General features: G+C 38.4%; 1 protein-coding gene across 8 annotated transcripts in view; it reads right to left on the bottom strand.

Annotated features, from left to right (window-relative positions):
- The window catches only part of LOC128019083 (NACHT, LRR and PYD domains-containing protein 12-like), a 282,672-nt gene that overhangs the window by 95,712 nt on the left and 166,559 nt on the right, over positions 1 to 20,401 (bottom strand). For 4 of the 8 annotated variants that reach the window (XM_052605966.1, XM_052606054.1, XM_052606654.1 and 1 more), the window contains one exon: positions 3,417 to 3,969. The exons of 1 other annotated variant lie outside the window; for it this stretch is intronic. In XM_052605966.1, coding sequence (XP_052461926.1) covers positions 3,434 to 3,969 — 536 coding nt within the window. In that variant the 3' untranslated portion in view covers positions 3,417 to 3,433. Of the gene's footprint in view, positions 1 to 3,416; positions 3,970 to 6,096; positions 6,335 to 20,401 lie in introns of those variants that run through there. 3 more of the 8 variants (XM_052605883.1, XM_052606135.1, XM_052606910.1) reach the window with 3 other exon arrangements.

Below are 20,401 nucleotides of genomic sequence, written 5' to 3'. Positions count from 1 at the left end.
TAAATCTACGGAAATATCCGTTTTAAGGTTTACGGAAGTGCCCGTACAATAACGTAAAAATTTACGGAAAATACGGAATATTCCATTTTAGGTTTGATGGAAGTGTCCGTCAATGGTACAGAAAAACTCAGGTAAATCTACGGAAATATCCGTTTTAAGGTTTACGGAAGTGCCCGTACAATAACGTAAAAAGTGCTGGTAATTAATTACCAGAACTTTTTCAGTTTTTTAACTGAACTTTTTTTAACAGTGTACAGGGTTCCCGCGGGGTCTTAAAAAGCCTTAAAAGCATTGAATTTATTAATTTGGAAATAATACCTTAAAAAGACTTTAAAACGTCTTGAATTTTGATGTCTGGGTCTTAAAAATTGTGCTGTATGTAACTTCTATGTATTGTAATTTTCCTCAAAAGTTTCATTTGTCAACCACGATTATTTTGATTAAATGACGTATTATAAATAAAGAGTGGCGGAACCAGTAATTGAGAACGCAACGCAGCCCCGGGTCACAGTCGAGCGGCAACCTCACGCTCTCTCTCTGAAGCCAATAAGGAAGTGACTAAAACTGCAATTCATCGACTGGCCGCTTGAGGCTGGCTGCAGAAGAGAGTCAGTCCCATAGACTCCCCATGTTCAAATGTCCAATTTTACAGCAGAATAAAACATGTTTACAGCCTGGTTAAAAAAATACGTCGACGCAAAATATGCGCATCGATTCGTCGACCTGTTTTTATTTCTCTAAAAAACGTTTGCAAAACGTTTACCTTATGTGCGCTGAATATACGCGATGGCCGGATCAACATTCTACGTTATATAACCAATCCAGGGGTTTTTCTGCATTGATCTTTTTTTTTTGGCGGCTGTCAAAGCCTTATTTGATCGGTGAGTGATGTAGAATAGAATGACTGCTTGCCTGACAGGGCGCGTACGAGAGAGAGCCCCGGCTGCGCGCGCACTCACAGTCTTCAAACAACACGAGCGCTTCTTGCTCTCTCTCTCCCTCGTGCATATTAACCAAAATAATTAAACACGATAGAAAAAGGGCGAAACACCAAAGTTTCATGCGCGCTCGCGCACTCACAGTCTTCAAACTACACGAGCGCTGTCTTGCTCTCTCTCTCTCTTCCTCGTGCATATTAACCAAAATCAATAGACACGATAGAAATTAGAAAAAGGCCGGAACGCTAGACATCAAGTTGTTGTTATTTTCAGCTGAAAGAAGAACTTTTTTCAGTAAACTAGTCCCTATGTGTTCAGTAAGCTTGTTTCAGTAAGCTATGTGTTTTCAAGGCTTCAAGGTTTTATTGAATGCTATCTCTTATATATAAAGTGCAAAGTAATGCATTCTTAGTCAGTCTTTTATTTTGTAATTTTAAGAGCAATAAACATATATTGCAATGTTAAGGAATTCATGTTTTTTTTCATTAAGATATGTGGTAACACTTTAGAATAAGGTTCCATTAGTTAATGTTAGTTAATGTATTAATTAACATGAACAAACAATGAATTTTCGTTAATGTTAGTTAATGAAAATACAGTTATTCATTGTTAATTCATGGTAATTCACAGTGCATAAACTAATGTTAACAAGCACAACTTTTGATTTGAATAATGCATTAGTAAATGTTGAAATTAACATGAACTAAGACTTATAAATGCTGTAGAAGGATTGTTCTTGCTTAGTTCATGTTAACGAAAGTAGTTAACTAACATTGACTAATGCAACCTTATTCTAAAGTGTTACCAGATATGTAAATTAACATGTATAAATTGTTAGTTGTCAATTAATGGGGAGATAATCAAAATCGAATCGATCTGGAAAAAATTAATCGTTAGATTAATCGATGCATCGAAAAAATAATCGCTAGATTAATCGTTTATCCCAGCCCTAATCCAAGCACATGAATGCTCTCAATTTATAAAAAACAAATTCCATCGCCTACGTGTTTCAACCATATACTGTATGGTTTCAACCAACAAGTGCCAGCTAGCTGCTAATGTTCCGGAAGCGGCAGCAGGATCTAATAATAGGGGCCGTTCACATATCACGCCTAAAAACGCGTGGAAAACACTAGGTGCACCGCTTTCTCCTTCTTTCCAAAGGGCTCGGGCAGAAGTGCACCTGAGGCAACAATGACGCGCACTCTCCATGAAGACGCAGAAATTTCAGCAAAGGATAAATGGATTTGCAGCACTAAAAATCACACGCAGTAGCTCTGCTACTAAATGTATTTTTAAAATGGCAATCCATATACAGCTATGATCAGCTGTTCCTTCATCTTGGCTGAGCTTTCAACGTTGTTACGGGAAAGGATGAAGCTGATTGGTTAGTTCTTGTCATATGACCTGCGGTGCGCTTGAGGCTCTCTGAAAAGTTGAGATTTTTTAACTCGATGCGGTGCGTGGGTGTCGCGACCGCGTCGCTTCCATTATGAACGCGCATACTGCGCGCCTACATTGGAAATAACGAACTTGAGCGCGCAAAAGACGCGATATGCAGACCCTTCAGCTATGACCGCAACTAGAGTGGATCTGCACACAGCTTTTGGGTCCACGCCAACAATGAAAGCCAAGGTTGTGGACTCTTAACACAATCGCTAAACATCAGTCCTACAATGGAAATGAGGGTATCTTAGAGCTTTTCAAATGCATGTTCCCTAACTCCGAAATCGCTAAAATGTTTACTTGCGGTCACGATAAAGGAGAAGTTGACGGAACTGGCTGTCCTTGATAAAGAGATTGCTGCCCTGAGTGAAGAGCTAAGGAGTTTCTTAATTTAATGTATTGTTGAGTTCTAATTTTTGATGTTTATTGTTCAGGGGTCTCTCAGTTCCCCATATTCCCAGCATGGAATAAGTAGCTAGCTAATATTAAAAAACAACTTAACATTGTTCGGCAAACTGTCTTGTGGCCTACTGAAATGTTTTTATTTTTCACACCTGCTTGGCTTATCTTTTACCCATTCCACATTTGAAAAATAAATGAAAACAAGTTCAAGGATTTTGTTTTTCTTTGCTGGTAGGGACGTGAAATAGGTATTAATTTTTTTATATAAATGGATTTAAAAAGGTCTTAAAAAGACTTGAATTTAACTTGAAGAAACCTGTAGGAACCCTGAGTGTATGTAAAATTATAAAAATAGCGGACACACACTCTCTCTCACACACACACACACCCTCACACACATAGACACACTCACACACACACACACACACACACCAGTAGAACTGCACTATGTCGGCCGTGGCATTTTTGGTCCTTGAGGTCCACCACCACTTAAATATATATGCAGTATATTGTGAAATATTTGTAGTGTTTAAAATAAATGTTTTCTAGTTTAATATATTTTAAAATGTAATTTATTCCTGTGATTTCAAAGCTGAAATTGAGATTTGATGAGTTTGTGTGCATGTGAACATCAGAAAGAGTCTCTATCATTTAATATCACACAGAGACACTGAGCAATCATCATTAACCCAAAACCCAGCATAGAGGGGTTCAGTGAATGTGGTGTTGAATGTGTGTAAGTGTGTGAGTGTGTGTGTGTCAGAGACGCTGTAGAAGGACAGAGAGCCGGCTGACACGTCCACATACACTCCTACTCTCTTACAGGATGAACGGAGAGCAGAGATATCAGTGACGTTATTATTGTGATGGACAGAGAAACTGTTATCAGAGCAGATCAGACTCCAGGATTTGTCATTGTATCCAAACACACAGTCACTCTCTCCTTTCCTGTTGATTCCTTTATATGACACTGATATATCAGCATCATCTCCGCTCCATTCAGTCTCCCAGTAACAGCGTCCAGTCAGACTCTCAACACTCAGAACCTGAGGATACTCATCAAATCTCTCTGGATGATCAGGATACGGCTGATCCTCTTCCACACGTGTGATCTTCTTGTTCTCATCAGACAGAACGAGTCGAGTGTGTGCTGTGTTTGGATCCAGTGTGAGATCACAGGCATCTGAACACAAGAAGAGAGAAACATCAAGAACAACACAACACTGAAGATGTCTGTGTGTTTACAGCTTTGACTAGAGCTGTGTCTGAAACAATGATTATGAACTTGTGTTAATGTCTGTTTATTATGGTTCTCAGTATTTTAATAGTATTTAATGATTATGAACATAAAAGCATTACAAATCTAATTAATTACACACCATGGATGAAAGCACAAAGCTGACGCGGAGGTGTGTATGATTACAATATAAAGTCATGTTGTGTGTTATTGCTAGTGATATTATTTTCTAAAATAAGGTAGATGTAATATAAAAGCTCATATGACAATGTTTCTGTAACAGCTCCAAGTCTCCTGCACAGTGTATACGTCACCGTCCGAATCAGTTCACTCCTTCCTGATCTAGTGCACTCAACTGTCACACACTTTATAGGGACTAGTGAACGAGTGAACGAGTGAGTGATTTCAGACACAGCTTATATTTTCTCCTCACTATTCACAGATGTCTTCACTAATATAGTGAAAGCTGTGTTTCAGTGTTAAAGTGGAATGATAGCAGGCTTTCTGCAGCAGCGGGAAAAATGTGTAAGCATTTTAAAATATTTATCTGAATGTGCAAATTAACATTTATAGTTTTAAACCGTTATTTGGAAATGACAACATAATATGCTCTACAATATTTCTATGAACAAATCTCTGACAGACTATCAGCCAATCACTGTGTGCATAGTTAATGAGCATGCTGACATCATCCCTAGCCCCGCCCCCTTCTCTCTGTTCCTCAGTAAAAGTTCGTCTCAGCAGCTTTGTGAACAGCTTTTAAGAGAAAACTTTTACTGCTATTTAGGAGAACTCTTAGTGCTAAGATCAAGTGTTTTGTGAATATGAAGATTTATAATATCTGAAACAAGTCTCTTCTGCTCAACAAGTAATAGAAATATTGAGAAATATTATTCTGATAAAAAAAAGAGTTTCATATGTGAATACATTTTTAAAATCTAATTTATTTCTTATTCCAGTCTTCAGTGTCACATGATCTTCAGAAATCGTTCTAATATGATGATTTACTGCTCTGTTATGATTATTGGTGCTCAATCATTAATATTGGTTCTTATCAATATTGAACATTTTTTTTCTGCTTCATATTTTTGTGGAAATCATGATACATTTTATTTTCCAGGATTCTTTGTTTAACAGACACTTTAAAAGAACAGCATTTATTTCAGATCAAATCTTCTGTAACATTAAAATGTCTTTACTGTCACTTTTGATTGATTTAATTAATCTTGCACAATTAAAGTATTATTATTAATATTATTTTTAAAAAAACTGTTTGTAATTGTATTTTGAATGGTAATATATTATGGTTTCCACAAAACAATATGAAGCAGCACAACGGTTTTCTATATTGATAATAATAAATGTTTCTTGAGCAGTAAATCATCATATTAGAGAGATTTCACTGAAGACTGGAGAAATGATGAACAACATTTAAACTGAATCACAGGAATATATATACATATATATATATTTAAGTGTATTCACATAAAAAACAGATATATAATGATGTGTGTGTGTGTGTTTGTGTGTTATTATGAGTGTGTGTGTGTGTGTGTGTGTGTCTCTGTGTGTGTGTCTGTGTCTGTGTGTGTAAGAGTGTGCATGAGTGTGCGTGAATGTGAGTGTGTGTGTTTGTGTGTGTGTGTCTATGTGTGTGTGTGTGTGTGTGTGTGCGCGTGTGTCTATAGCAGACAATGATAACTGTGACATGGAAGCACCAGCTTCCGGATGATGAGTTTTGTGACAGATCTCCTTAATAAACGGAGGTCTGAAATTTACCGATCAGAGTGGCGCTGATACAGAGTTAACCCGCTATCTCCAAGATCAACCAATTGACTCTACGGCAGATCCACTACAACCCCCCCCCCCCCCCCCCCCCGACGGTTATGTTACGAACCGTCACATTTGACTCACGTCATAACCGTCACCCCCAATTCTGAAACCGGAACACCCCTATTTGAACCCTTTCCAACAATGACTGTATGATTCTGAAATCCATCTTTTCACACTGAGCACAACTGAGGGACTCGTATGAAGCTATTACAGAAGCAGGCATGTGATCAGCTAGACACATCTGTTACAGAGAGAGGCGAAGAAGGGAATGGAGGAGGAGCACAGGCTTGAGCCGCTGGTGGAGGCAGCCTCACGCCAGCATCTGTTACAGGAGCTGCAGGACACAGAAAGATGTAGAGAGAGATGGAGGAAAAGACTGAACAGAGGAGGGAGGAGAAAGAGGTTTTGCAGCGGTGGAATCTGGAGCACGACTCAGACTCGCTGATGACTCTAATGACTGTTTTGGAGAGTTAGCTGACTGCAAAGAGACGGACAAAGATCCTCCCAAATGTTGTTAATAAAACATAATTTAATGTAGATCAGCATTATTCACACACATGTTCAGTACATCAGTATTAGTGTTTGACATACTTGAGTATCTGCAGTTTATAGTTTGGATCCTGCAGTTTGTTTTTGAGCAGCTGGACTCCTGATTGTCCTGGGTGATTGTAGCTCAGATCCAGCTCTCTCAGGTGTGAGGGGTTTGAACTCAGAGCTGAAGACAAATAACCACAGCCTTCCTCTGTCACCATACAGCCAGACAACCTACACACACACACAGAGACAGAGACAGATCATCTACAGACACACACACACAGAGACAGATCAACTACAGACACACACAGAGACAGATCAACTACAGACACACACACACACACACAGACAGATCAACTACAGACACACACACACACAGAGACAGATCAACTACAGACACACACACACAGAGACAGATCATCTTCAGACACACACAGATCAACTACAGACACACACACACAGATCATCTACAGACACACACACACAGAGACAGATCAACTACACACACACACACACAGAACATCTACAGACACACACACACAAAGACAGATCAACTACAGACACACACAAACAGAGACAGATCATCTACACACACACACACACAGAGACAGATCATCTTCAGACACACACAGATCAAATACAGACACACACACACAGATCATCTACAGACACACACACACAGAGACAGATCAACTACACACACACACACACAGAACATCTACAGACACACACACACAAAGACAGATCAACTACAGACACACACACACAGAGACAGATCATCTACACACACACACACACAGAGAGACAGATCAACTACAGACACACACACACACACAGAGACAGATCAACTACACACACACACACACAGAACATCTACAGACACACACACACAAAGACAGATCAACTACAGACACACATACACAGAGACAGATCATCTACAGACACACACACACAGAGACAGATCATCTACAGACACACACACACAGAGACAGATCATCTACAGACACACACACACAGAGACAGATGATCTACAGACACACACACACACAGACAGAGACAGATCATCTACAGACACACACACAGAGACAGATCAACTACAGACACACACACAGAGACAGATCATCTACAGACACACACACACAGAGACAGATCAACTACAGACACACACACACAGAGACAGATCATCTACAGACACACACACAGAGACAGATCAACTACAGACACACACACACAGAGACAGATCATCTACAGACACACACACACACACACACACACACACACACACACACACAGACACACATACAGAGAGACAGATCATCTACAGACACACACACACAGAGACAGATCATCTACAGACACACACACACAGAGACAGATCATCTACAGACACACACACACAGACAGAGACAGATCATCTACAGACACACACACACGGAGACAGATCAACTACAGATACACACACACAGAGACAGATCATCTACACACACACAGACACACACACACACACACACACACACACACACACAGAGACAGATCAACTACAGACACACACACACACACAGACAGAGACAGATCAACTACAGACACACACACAGAGACAGATCAACTACAGACACACACACACATAGACAGATCATCTACAGACACACACACACACACACACACACACACACACACACACACACACACACAGACACACATACACAGAGACAGATCAACTACAGACACACACACACACAGAGACATCATCTACAGACACACACACACAGAGACAGATCATCTACAGACACACACACACAGACAGAGACAGATCATCTACAGACACACAGTCAACTTATCTACACACACACACACACACACACACACACACACACACAGAGACACACAGACACATACAAACACACACACGTTTGTTTTTGTGTAAAGTGTGTTCATCCCATAGGTGTAATGGTTTTTATAATGTACAAACTGTATATTCTATTGCCCTTCGCCAACCCTACACCTAACCCTAACCCTCACAGGAAACTTTGTGCATTTTTACTTTCTCAAAAAAACTCATTCTGTATGATTTATAAGCGTTTTGAAAAATGGGGACATGGCTTATGTCCTCATAAGTCACCCTCTCCTTGTAATACCCGTGTCATACCCATGTCATTACACACACACACACACACACACACACACACACACACACACAGAGACAGACACACACATACACACACACACACACACACTGTGATCAGTTGACTGTAAATGATCTCTTATATGTTCTTAATAACTCAGTATCTGCAGACACACACACACACACACACACACACACACACACACTGTGATCAGTTGACTGTAAATTATCTCTTATATGTTCTTAATACCTCAGTATCTGCAGCTGACAGTTTGGACTCTTCAGTCCATCAGAAATAAACTTTACACCAGAGTCCTGCAGGTCATTGTTCCTCAGATCCAGCTCTCTCAGGACACAGTTTGAGGATTGTAGAGCTGAAGACACAATTTCACAATGCTGTTCTGAGAGATCACAGCCAGAAAATCTAGAAGAGATTAAATACAATTTAAAAAAATAACAAAGCAATAAAGACATTTACAGAGTGTTGCCAGTTTTCTGTCCTCAGGGAACGGAGGATACATAATCTGAACACTGAATCACTATATGATGTTTTATAATCTTTCAGATTGATTCATTTTCCTTTATTAAATCCTTCCTGTTGTATTGTTAATGTGCTCAATATTTGTAGTTTCTCTTTATTTGAAAATTAAGTGAGAAAAATAATCATAATAATTGAAAGAAAAATGTATTATTTTTTATCATATTTGGCGTAATACCAGTTTTTAGAGATATGCTATTTACACTGCAAATAAATCGCTCGATTCTGTTTATACACAGTTTACATATACATTATAGATTACGTGTTACTGTCATTTAAACATAATCTCTATTGGCTCTTTCTATCTCTTCTGTTAAACCCCTTGGATCCAGATCTTGTTGAATAAAACCCAAAGTCTCTCCACTGAGATGTTTTATCTGACCATAGCTCACTCCGTCGTGTCCAGCTGCTGATTCTTTCACTCTTTTTAATGCTTTCTTAAATTCAGTCATTTCAAATGTCCAGAACTTCCCTTCTGTCTTTTACTGTCAGCTTTATTCTGAACATCTCTTCTCTTCATCTCTTTCTCTCTTCACACAAGTTTCTAGAAGAGTTGACTTTTATAAACTCCTCTGGAAACATTATTGTCTTCTCTTCATCTGTTTCTGCTAACTCTTCTCCTCTTCTGAGAACAGATCATTCAATCTCTTACTTATTCCTCATATCTTATTCATTATATCTCCAAAAATATCTTTTAGTCTTTCTGACCACCACATCTTGAGCCTCTTTACTTTGGATTACATTTTCTTTTCAGTTTTCTAAATGCTTTTCTTTTATTTCTTATAGCTTCATTGCGATCTTCATCCCAACACGGAAACATTTTCTTCTTCCTGATTGTCTTTACATCATTTTAAACTGTCACAACAACTCCCTCAAATCTCCGTTAAAGTGTGAAGAGTTTAACACGAGAGCGACATTCTACAATAATACATGATATTAGAAGCTGACAACTCAACTTACCGTCAACTCTGAGATCTGAACAGAAGGAGTTTAACTCTTCAGAATACGCCTTTACTCTCCAGTTTACTTTTTGGCTTATTCAAAAAGTGCTTATTTAAACTTATTTTGTATAAGTGTCAGTGTCTTGTCTGTGTAAGTGACCAACTTATTAAAGACGGTCTATGATACAAGATAAAGATTAAGGTATTTTAGAAATGTTAAAGTTACAGTGCAATAAAAAATGTAAACCTCCAGCAGAATTAAATATATGATTGTAATAAAGCTCCAACAAGATGTGGGGTAGTTTAATTTTACTTTAAACAAATAATTAAGAGTAGAAACATCCACAAACTAAACCTTTCTGCCTTAGAAATCTCTCTCTATCTGTTACTGACAGATCACGCTGTAAACATGAATTTAATTTGTGTCAGACAGAGAGAATAAGAGGTTCAATATTAAGATTTGATCTCTTTTTCTGATCTCTACATATAATTATACCTAGATATTTAACTTCAGATTTGACTGGGACGTCACACATTTTAACATCAGTAGAATCTTTTATAGATAAAAGTTCACATTTATGGATATTAAGACATAAACCAGGAGCAGATGAAAAAAACTAATTGTGTCTAAAGCTACATGAACTTGATCTTTATTTTTTAAGAGTTGTGTCATCAGCTAGTTGTGTTATTAATATTGATCGATTATAGATATATCTCAAATAATGTGGATGACTAAGAGTTGCACAGAAGCGGAAAAGAAGAGGTGAGAAAGTGTTACACCTCTCTCTGTTAAACCTTTGAGTAGCACCATGCTGAGATTTCATTCAAGCATTGACATTATTATACAAAGATTGAACTGCATTAATAAAATCAGGGCCAAAACCAAAAATATTCAAGGACTTAAGAATAAAAGAAAATTCAATGGAATCAAAAGCTTTATAAAATCAAGAAAAAGTCACTGTCATCCAGGATAAAGTCTGATTAATCTAAAATATCAAGAACAAGTCTAATATTGTTTGAAATAAGTCTGTCATGAAGCCTGATTGACATTCATCTATTATATCATCTAGGACACATTTAATCTTTTGAGCAAATATCATGTCTAATATTTTGTAGTCATTATTCAGAAGACTTATATGTCAGCAGTTCTCCGACTGAGAGTCTTTTTGAGGTTTAGGATCACATTTATAACACCCTGAGTCACAGACGGTGGGAGAATACTCTTTTAAAGGCTTTCTAAATAAACATTAAACCTGCTTTAACCACCTCCTTCTTGAGCGAACACAAGCACACTTTGCTTTTCTAATACACAAGTTATCAAATGAATTCTGAAGTTGATCTAATTCTGATTTCTGTTCAACAGATAAATCCTCAAAAGGAGATCAGGAGAGGTAGACAAGTCTTTTAACAATATCAAGTTCCTCTGCTTTATATCGCTGAACTTTTTGAGTTCCAGCTTTTTGTGCTTTGGTTCCTTCAGTGGTTTCAGGAAGTGGAACGAGTTCACCTGAGTCTGACTCAAAGACATAAAAGTGAAAGATCGTTGTGGCGAGTGGGGCGGGGCCGAGAGGCGTGGAAACGAGGAGTGAGGCCAGGTGTAGTGATTGGAGATGAGCTACACCTGAGCCCCACTGCTAGTATCGAGTCCCACGTAGGAGATGGAAGGATATAAAACTGGAGTGACGACCGTGAAGGACGAGAGAGGACCAGGCCTGGGATATTATTTTATGTTTTGGATTTTATTTGTGCCGTTTTGTGTTTATTTCTGATTATGTATGTCATTTAATTACAGCAACTGTAACAATTATACAACGTAATACAATAATGTGCAGTATCAATTACAACACACAGTGATGAGTTTAAAGTATAAATATCACGTTTAATATCATAACTATAAAACATAACAAATTTGAACATGTAACAGGAGTGAGGGAATCACTTACGGTCACGGTATCATCTGTGCGAAATTACAACGCGTGCACCGAGAAGGGTCTGGCTGCATACTTGCACTTGCACTCTCAGACTTGCATTCTCAGGCTTGCACTCCCAGACACTTGTGCTTCCGCTAGCGACGTCACTTGCAGTCTTTATTATTATTATTTTTTTCTATTTATTGATAACTTTTTGTTTGAATCTTTCAATATTTTACAACAGTAGCAGGTGGTGAAGACAAGAAAAAATCAACTAAATTACAATGTCACTTGCAATCGCTACTTGCATTCTCAGACTTGCACTCTCCGACACTTGTGCTTCAGCTAGCGACGTACTTGCAGTCTTTATTTATTTTTTATTTTTATTTATTTTAATAAATTGTAGCTTGCAATCGCTACTTGCACTATATACCTGTGACGTCACTTGAAATCAACACAAATTGTGCATGTTGCCAATGAGACAAGACGCTGTGGTGGTGATTAAACGATTAAAACTAAATTAGTAGGCCTACTACTTGTAACAGATATGCAGGTCATCGATTCATGGGTTAAATTCAGGCCTACAAATGAAACCTTTTTGCACTAAATGCCTGGCCTGGCGCCAGCCTGGCTGGACTTAAAACATTTATGATACCTGTGCGAGCCTCAAAGGAGATACGCAACCCCCAACCAAATTCCTTAACTCACACAACCCAAAAAGAAACCTTTCTTAAAGTTCCTTACTTTTGTAAGTCCTTATTAATATGTATTTTAAATGTTTGTGTATTGCATAAAAATGGTTAATCCTGGGGAAATGGTTAAAGTGCTGACTCGTAAGTGGAAATGTTCTCCTCAGTCTAACTCTTTCTCAAATAGTCATGTTTATGTAACCCCCACTCCTTGGCAGCTTCATAAAACTTTATGACCCCTGGGCAATAGGACAGGAGAGAAGCCAAATCACTGGTTTCTTTTCACAATGCATTCTAAACTATTACCTTTTTGTTTTTATGTTTTCTAAATGTATTACGTATTTCTTTTTGGTACATTAGATGTTTCCCATATAAAATGGGACTATCTGCAGTGTTATCATGTGTTAATCAAATCTTTAAATGTGTGTAATTCTGCATTTGAATGTAACTTCATATTTTGATCATTTATATATATTATTTTTGGTATCTGTGTAATCGTCATGCGAAAAGAGGCGTGAACCATCCCAAGCCATAAGAACCGACCGTACAAGATCCGCCTTCTCTTCTCTTCTTCTCGTTCTTCGTTCTCGGACACGCCGCTCTCCAGTGCGACCCTCGTCACTCCCACGAGTCCCTCGGCTCATTTCGCCTTCCCCCTCAGCACAGGGACTGAGGAGAGGAAAGCCATTTTCATGGCTCCTTTGGAAGCTTTCGTTTTTGTTGTTTGTTTTCTTTTCTTTACTAAGTTTATTCAACTATTCGCCTCTCCACACAAGGAAGACGAATTCTGGAACATTGTTTGTTGAACCTTTCAAATACCGCGCGAAGATGAACGAACACCCCTTTGCCACAAAGGACCATGTGACTCCACGCTCACGCCAAGATCCAGAGCAGCTTGCACGCACGTCACACGGCCTCCGGCACACGCACGCTGTTTTCAAAAGGACCAGCGCACAAAGCGCCACAAAAAGACCACGCTCACGGACAATGGGCCATGCAAGTATCGTTTTCTATGGAGATTTAAATGCTGCTTTAAAGTGTTGCTATGATCTGATTGTTGTTGGCTTCCAAAAAGGTTACTGACTGATTTTCATAGCTGAGCTCATTCTGTGATCTCTCTCGCTTTCTCCATTTTCTCTCTCTCGCTCGCTCTCTCTCTCTCTCTCTCTCTCTCGCTCTCTCTCTCTCTTTTATTTGGATTCCGTTATGTCTTGTAAAAAGTTTACTGTCTGTATTGTCGTACGCATATTTACTCTGTGTGATTTGTAGTTTGATGTATTACTAGTTTAATTATTAAAAACCCATATACTGATGATTGGCTTGGACTCCACCCCACTCACATTACGAGTCACTGAGAGGTCTGATCTTTAGCTACAAGCTTTAAATTTAGAAACTAAATTCATCATAATGATAGGATAATGTTTTCATGGCCAGAGAATATTTTTCCTTGAATTATAAGAAGTGATAACTTTATTGAAAACTGATAGGTCAATCTGGTTTGCTGGACAAACCACTGTTTGATTTGCAGTAATTTACAGTAAGAGATATCACAACAATTGATATGAAGAATGGAATATTGACATATTAATGAGTAAGTTACAGTGCCCTGTAATTAGTTTTTGGTATAGGCAATTGAGCTATTTTTCATAATCAATAAAATTTAATGTAACTGTCATCTGAGATATATATTAATCATATTCCTGATTAATTATTCAAATTCCCTTTATATCTTTTGAGTTAATTATTCTGTAAAACTCGTTGTTACAGATTTGGTGGAGATGCCGGGGACATTTCAAACGTCGTTTTGTGAGCAATCAATCTGTGTATATGGTTTTTAATAATTTCTGCACATGCGCTATGAAATTATGTAACGTTACTTGTGAGATAAGTCGCAAGACACTCCTAACTGACTGAGGCAAAAAGCTGGTCAGTCAGCACGTTAGATATTTATAGAAACTTAACAGTATAGTCACTGTTATTTTTAATGAAAGTAAACTGCAGTATAATGTTAAAAAGTCTTCTTAAGAAAGCCCAAATTCTTTTTACAATGATAACATTTTAATATGAATGATTAAAAGATAAAGAAATCTTTTATTAGTTGCAACATGTAAATCTGAACATGAGCGATGTTCCTCTGATTCAGTTAAAAAGGCCTTGCTTATTAAATATCGTTATTGAATTTGTGGTGAACCACAGTGATAGTGAAAAAATAAAACGGTAAAAACTCCTGGTCTAAAATTGGCTTAGCTATCCGATTTTAAAACCTAAAACATTTAAATCATAAGTGCTATTTTGATAAATGTCTATTGGAGTCAACATATGGAAAATTCCTGTTTTGTTACATTTGTGTTTTGGAAGTGAACGGATCCTTCCTTCACCCTATGTTTAATATAGCACCACAGAATCAAAACTTTCTGTTTGTTACTTGTGATTTTTGATGCAGAAAATCAGCCTGACAAATGATCAGATAATTTCTAAGTCATGAAATTGTAACTCCGCTATCTAAACACCAGAGGGAACGCGTGGTCTAGAAATTTCAGGTTACGCCCTGCTTTCTGATTCCAGCTTGCATGAGTGCAAAGTCGCCATCCCGTGGCCGTTTCAGATAATGCGCTCTAATTGCTAATCTTTCCCCTTGAGGTATTGAATTAGCTGTTTAAATTCTCGATAATTATTTGCATTTACAGCTTTGCTCGTGCGAATATTATTGCAGGGAAACAAAATAATTTTCCCTGCCTTTGACTGTTTACATTTAGTTTGAGTTTGGTTCAAACATGATTTGAATTAAAATGTAATTGTTTAATAGTGGAAATCTAGATGTTTCAGGTCAACTACTGATTGACCCACTTAGAATGAAGCCATCTAGTGGCAGTCTCCTGTTAAATCGACTAACAGACCTCTGTCTTTTCCATTCTGTTTTGAATTGCATGTCCACTTTTACCCTTTTTGATTAATCTCACCCTGTTTGATTAATTTCATAATTATTAATGATAACTTACAAGCTATCAAGGGTTATTATAGGATATTATTCAGATTTTCCTTTTAATTCTTACATGCTTATTTTAAATTTTGATTTAAACCAGTTTTGAATTTTTAATTTGAATTAAGTTTTCTGCTCAGCAGGTTAAAGACAGAGAAGCAGTAAGCCCCCCCCCCCCTGTTGTGAAAACCAGCTACTCCTTCTCCCTTGTTTCATTTCTGTCTTTTATTTTGATTTTTATTATTTTTCTTCGCTCTTTTCACTTAGGTTATTTTGATAAGTACCATTATTATCATAATTCCTTTGTTTTGTTTTATCATTATTAGGTAAAGCTGTTACCTTTCTTTTCTACATATATAGTTACTCAATTGATGTTAAACAAGCCAAACCTTAATTAACTTTAAGTTTCCTTTGTTCATCCTTTGTGTATTTGATTGTAGAACTCCCTTGGTGATTGGACAGCCATCTCAGGTTTCCAGTGAGCAAGGCTGCCCGACCGGTGCCTGACCACTGACTGCGAGTGAAACTCGGTTCCTCTTGTCTCTGTCCGTTAGCGGCACGCAGTGGAGACATCAGCAATTTGGCTCTCCAAAGGTTGTGTTAAAAGTCACAAGCTGTTCGTTGCCAGAGTAACGGAGGAACGGGGACACTGCGGTTGAGTGTTTGGGGAGCGCCGGAGAGGTTGACCAAGCCACTGGTTTCCACCTGAATGACTTCAATTCACCCAGGTGAACCAAATGTGATAAAACCCATCCACTTATTATAAGCCACAAAATATTAGATATTCCCCCAGATATATTTTAAGTGTTTAAAATATATCTTAAAATATATATCGCTTTTGCTTCTTTAAGCCACACCATATTTCTAGGTTTCCTACCCAGATAGCCCACTCACCTGTTGGCCCTATCTTAAAACCTAGCAGTAGGCTTAGGCCTCCTTATTCTCACTAACACATTGTGTTTCTATTGTTTTTATCTCTATTTGTTTTTATCTATTTCAAGTGTTGTGTTTCACTTTGATCTTCTTCTATCCTCTGTTCTGTTGTGATTTGTTTCTTTCATTTCACATAGAGACATTAACCTTGGGAGCCAACACGAAGTTAAATAGTAGAGACCACCAGCAGCCGGTGTCATCACACGACCCGCTAGGCTACTGCCTGTCAAATCTCCATTTCAGGTGTTTCGTTGACCCAAGTTAATTGGCTACTTAACTGTCTGACTGTTTGCATCAGTTAGCCCCAAAATTCTCATAAACGGCACAGCCCATATGAATATAGCTCGTTAAACGTAGAACGAACTTGCATTGGTCTTTTTGTGTGTGTGTGCTGTGCTTCTCTCAAAAGAACTCAACAAAAAACTCCAGCAAGGTGACGCTCTCCTAAAAAGAGCAGAGACTGAACTGAAAGAAAGAGACTATAAAACCTGGGCCTGCAAAACACACTTGCAAGCGGCCCAAGCTAAAATCAACGAGCTTACTCTGCAGAGAGATGAGCTCCAAGATGAACTTGACACTGTTCACACAGAACTGAGACAATCTCACAGATTACAGAGTGGCTGGATCGGAGAAACGCACACCACAAAGTTTCTCCCTGCCCGTCACTCCAACCCTTTCAGCCAAGAACCCAGAGCTGAAAAGGGGGGTGTAAGCTCACTTCTAAGGAAATCACCAGCCAGCTTACAAGAACATCTGTCAACAACGGAGGGGAGAGAACCCTTCCAGAGAACTCATGTCACTAAACCCTGCACTGCTCACAGAGAACTTCACAAGCTAGCCAGAAGCATCTCTAAATTCAATCCAGATCCTGCAGGAGGACATGACGTTCATGCTTCTTTACAAGCCATTGACTTTCATTTGCAAACTGTCACCAATGTGACAGATGTGAACACATTGTACCTGTTGAAAATCACGTCCAGCCGTGATGTGCATTGTTTTCTGGATCATCAACCAGAGACTGTCAAAGCGTACTACCAGCAACTGCTACAGACTTTGATTCTTGAATTCTCTGATCCAAACTCAGACCATGGGCTCCTTATTGCTATGGACCTCAAACAGGGCCGATTTGAAAACCCACAGACTTTCTGTTGTCAGCTACGAAAATACCTACTTCGGAGCATGCAACGAACCAGGTATGGAACAGGATGTCAACTTAAAAACTTTGTTCCTCCTAAACCTACATGCCAGTTGGAGTTTTCATCTCAGAGTCCCAGCGTGTCCACGTAACAGGACTACACAAGAGTTAATGAACTTAGCCCACAAAGCTTGCACCAACCAAAAGACTATTTGTGAAAAGACTGTGAAAAACCCCAAAGTCTCTGTCTCTGAGCACTGCTTGGAGTTAACCCTCTGGAGTCTAAGGGTATTTTTGGGGCCTTGAGAAGTTTTGTCATGCCCTGACATTTGTGCTTTTTTCATTTTCTTATAAATATCTAAATGGGTAAAGTCTAATATCACTGTAATCAGCACAAACTGGGCTATAATAATATGTGAAATGCATGCATGTACATGATTGTATTTTTGAGAAAAAAATGTTATGCATGGTTAGTGAAAAACTAAAAATGTTAAATCACTTGAATAAGGCAATAAAACACATACATAAAATTGGTTGACGGAAAAGTTGAGAACTGGGGCTTTGTAGCCTAGAATTTTTCTTTCTGAATGATGTGAAAATCATCTTGTTTACTCATTCACAGAAAACAATATATTGATTTAAATTTTCTAAGACACTTTTTGTTGGTAAAAGTCATATGCGAGTAGGCGTCAACTATCATGAATATCATTGTGATTTACACCTGAGAAGACAAAGGCCTGCATAATGAGCTGGATAATGAGCCTCTCATTCAACTGTGCCACTCTGAGGGAGGACGTACAAGAAAGAATGTGAGAACAAAATAAAAGTATATAATTTTATGTTTGTAGTTTATTAAGAATATATTTAATTATCCCACAACATAATTTAATATCCACTTGGGGGAGCAGTTAAACAGTTTATTTAGGAACAATCAAAGCTGACTTTCAAACAATTTTTTTGGCATCCTTTCTCTAGTCACACAATCCTTCAGAAATCCTTTTAACAATCTTATTTTCTACCAAATAAACAACATTTATTATCATCATCATCATCATCATCATCATTATTATTATTATTAATGTTGAAAAGAGCTGAGAATATTTTTCAGGTTTTTTTAGGGGGAATAAATCGAAAGAACTGCATTGTTTTTACGTTTGTTAGAGTTATCTCTATTTGTCACATTTATATTATTTACATCAAGCTTTTGAATGGTATAGTATTGTATACTGTTATTGAAGCTTCATAATGTTTCACTTGATTATACATTTAGTCAGGAATTATAGTTTGGAAAAAGTATTTTGGAAAAAGTCTAACTAGTAAAATGTTTACACTTTATGTGAAAACTAGTATAAATAAATAAAAAGAGACTTACTCATGTTTATGATCTCTGCTGAATAAAGTGCTTTATTCTTTTTTCTGAGGAAATCCATTTCTCAAATCCTCAACCACATCACATCTTTTTGGGGCGAATTATGTCTTAGTCCTCTCATCGCGAAGCAAACAGTAAAATAAAATAAAAACTTGAAGAACAGTCTCGCTGCCTTTTCTTCTGTGTGGGCGTATTCAAGCCGCGCGCTTCAGTTTGAATCTGAATAGAGCGTTAAGCGCGGGGGTGTGGTCACATTAGATATAATGAGCGGAGATATGAAAAACAGACATTGCGTTGTTTTCATATGGATTACTTTATCTCAGAATATTTGTTTTCGGCAGCACTTGTTTAGTTTAAAAGGAGACATTCCAGGCTTTCTATAGACATCTCTCTCATGTCTCTTCGTTGAGTATTCATGGAGTTACAGTTCATTTTAATTAAATGTTTGTACATGACGATCAGCGGAGACAAAGACTGTAGACAGCGCACCTTGTTTGTTATCTTTATTTTATAAGTGCACAAAGGTTTTTTGTTATTATGTCTGTATCCCAAAAAAAACTAGACCCTTTACAGATTCGATTGATGTATTGCTCTTATCTGTACGATTAAAACTGAGAGTGTAATTTAAGTTCTTTTCGGGGTTATCAGGAGAAAATGACTCAAAACGCATATATGCGTTAATCGACTCGAAAGGGTTAACCCTAGATGGCGCCCTACAACACCACAGTCACAGACATTTTTACAGGGAGTCAATACCATTCCAAGCCAGCAGACACAATCGTGGTGGTGCTCATCCAACGCACCAGAGCGAGCGATTTCAACCATCCAGGACACAAAGCCCCAACAGCCGGCAGTGGAACCACTCTCGACACGACACTGGTAAGCTCAATCCTGAGTCCACGTCAGAAAAACACAGTGCAGCCACGTCTGAGACAGCAGAGATCCTGAGGGTGCTGAAAGATCTTCTTCACATGAAAACTCGCAAGGAAGATGAGCCAAGCACCCAGAACACTGCCCGTCATCCACAGACCACAGAGCTAACTGTCACAGCACAAAGTGACAACAACACCCAAGCTCCACAGCTGACAGCTGCACACCCTCAACGAGACAGCACAGGTCCTCACACCAGGTACCACAAACACAAGGTACCAGAAAATGCTGTTTTAACTACATGCCTTCGCAGCGAGCTACACAAGACCGGTCCTCACCACCCACCGATCGTCACATCTGCCCTGATGCCAACATTCCTAGGCAGCCTTGTCAAAAAGGGGGTGGGCCGAAAAGGAGTCAACAGGGAAGACCTGATCGACACAGGATCAAACCTGACGGTGATCTCATCTCACCTTTTCAAAAGACTCCAATTTGAAGCTAAGAGACAAGATCGAACTCTTACA

Source organism: Carassius gibelio, chromosome A1, assembly GCF_023724105.1.
Source record: "Carassius gibelio isolate Cgi1373 ecotype wild population from Czech Republic chromosome A1, carGib1.2-hapl.c, whole genome shotgun sequence".
NCBI classification, from domain to species: domain Eukaryota; kingdom Metazoa; phylum Chordata; class Actinopteri; order Cypriniformes; family Cyprinidae; genus Carassius; species Carassius gibelio.
The sequence above is the reverse complement of the archived record's forward strand: the minus strand, read 5'-3'. Positions and strand labels throughout refer to the sequence as shown.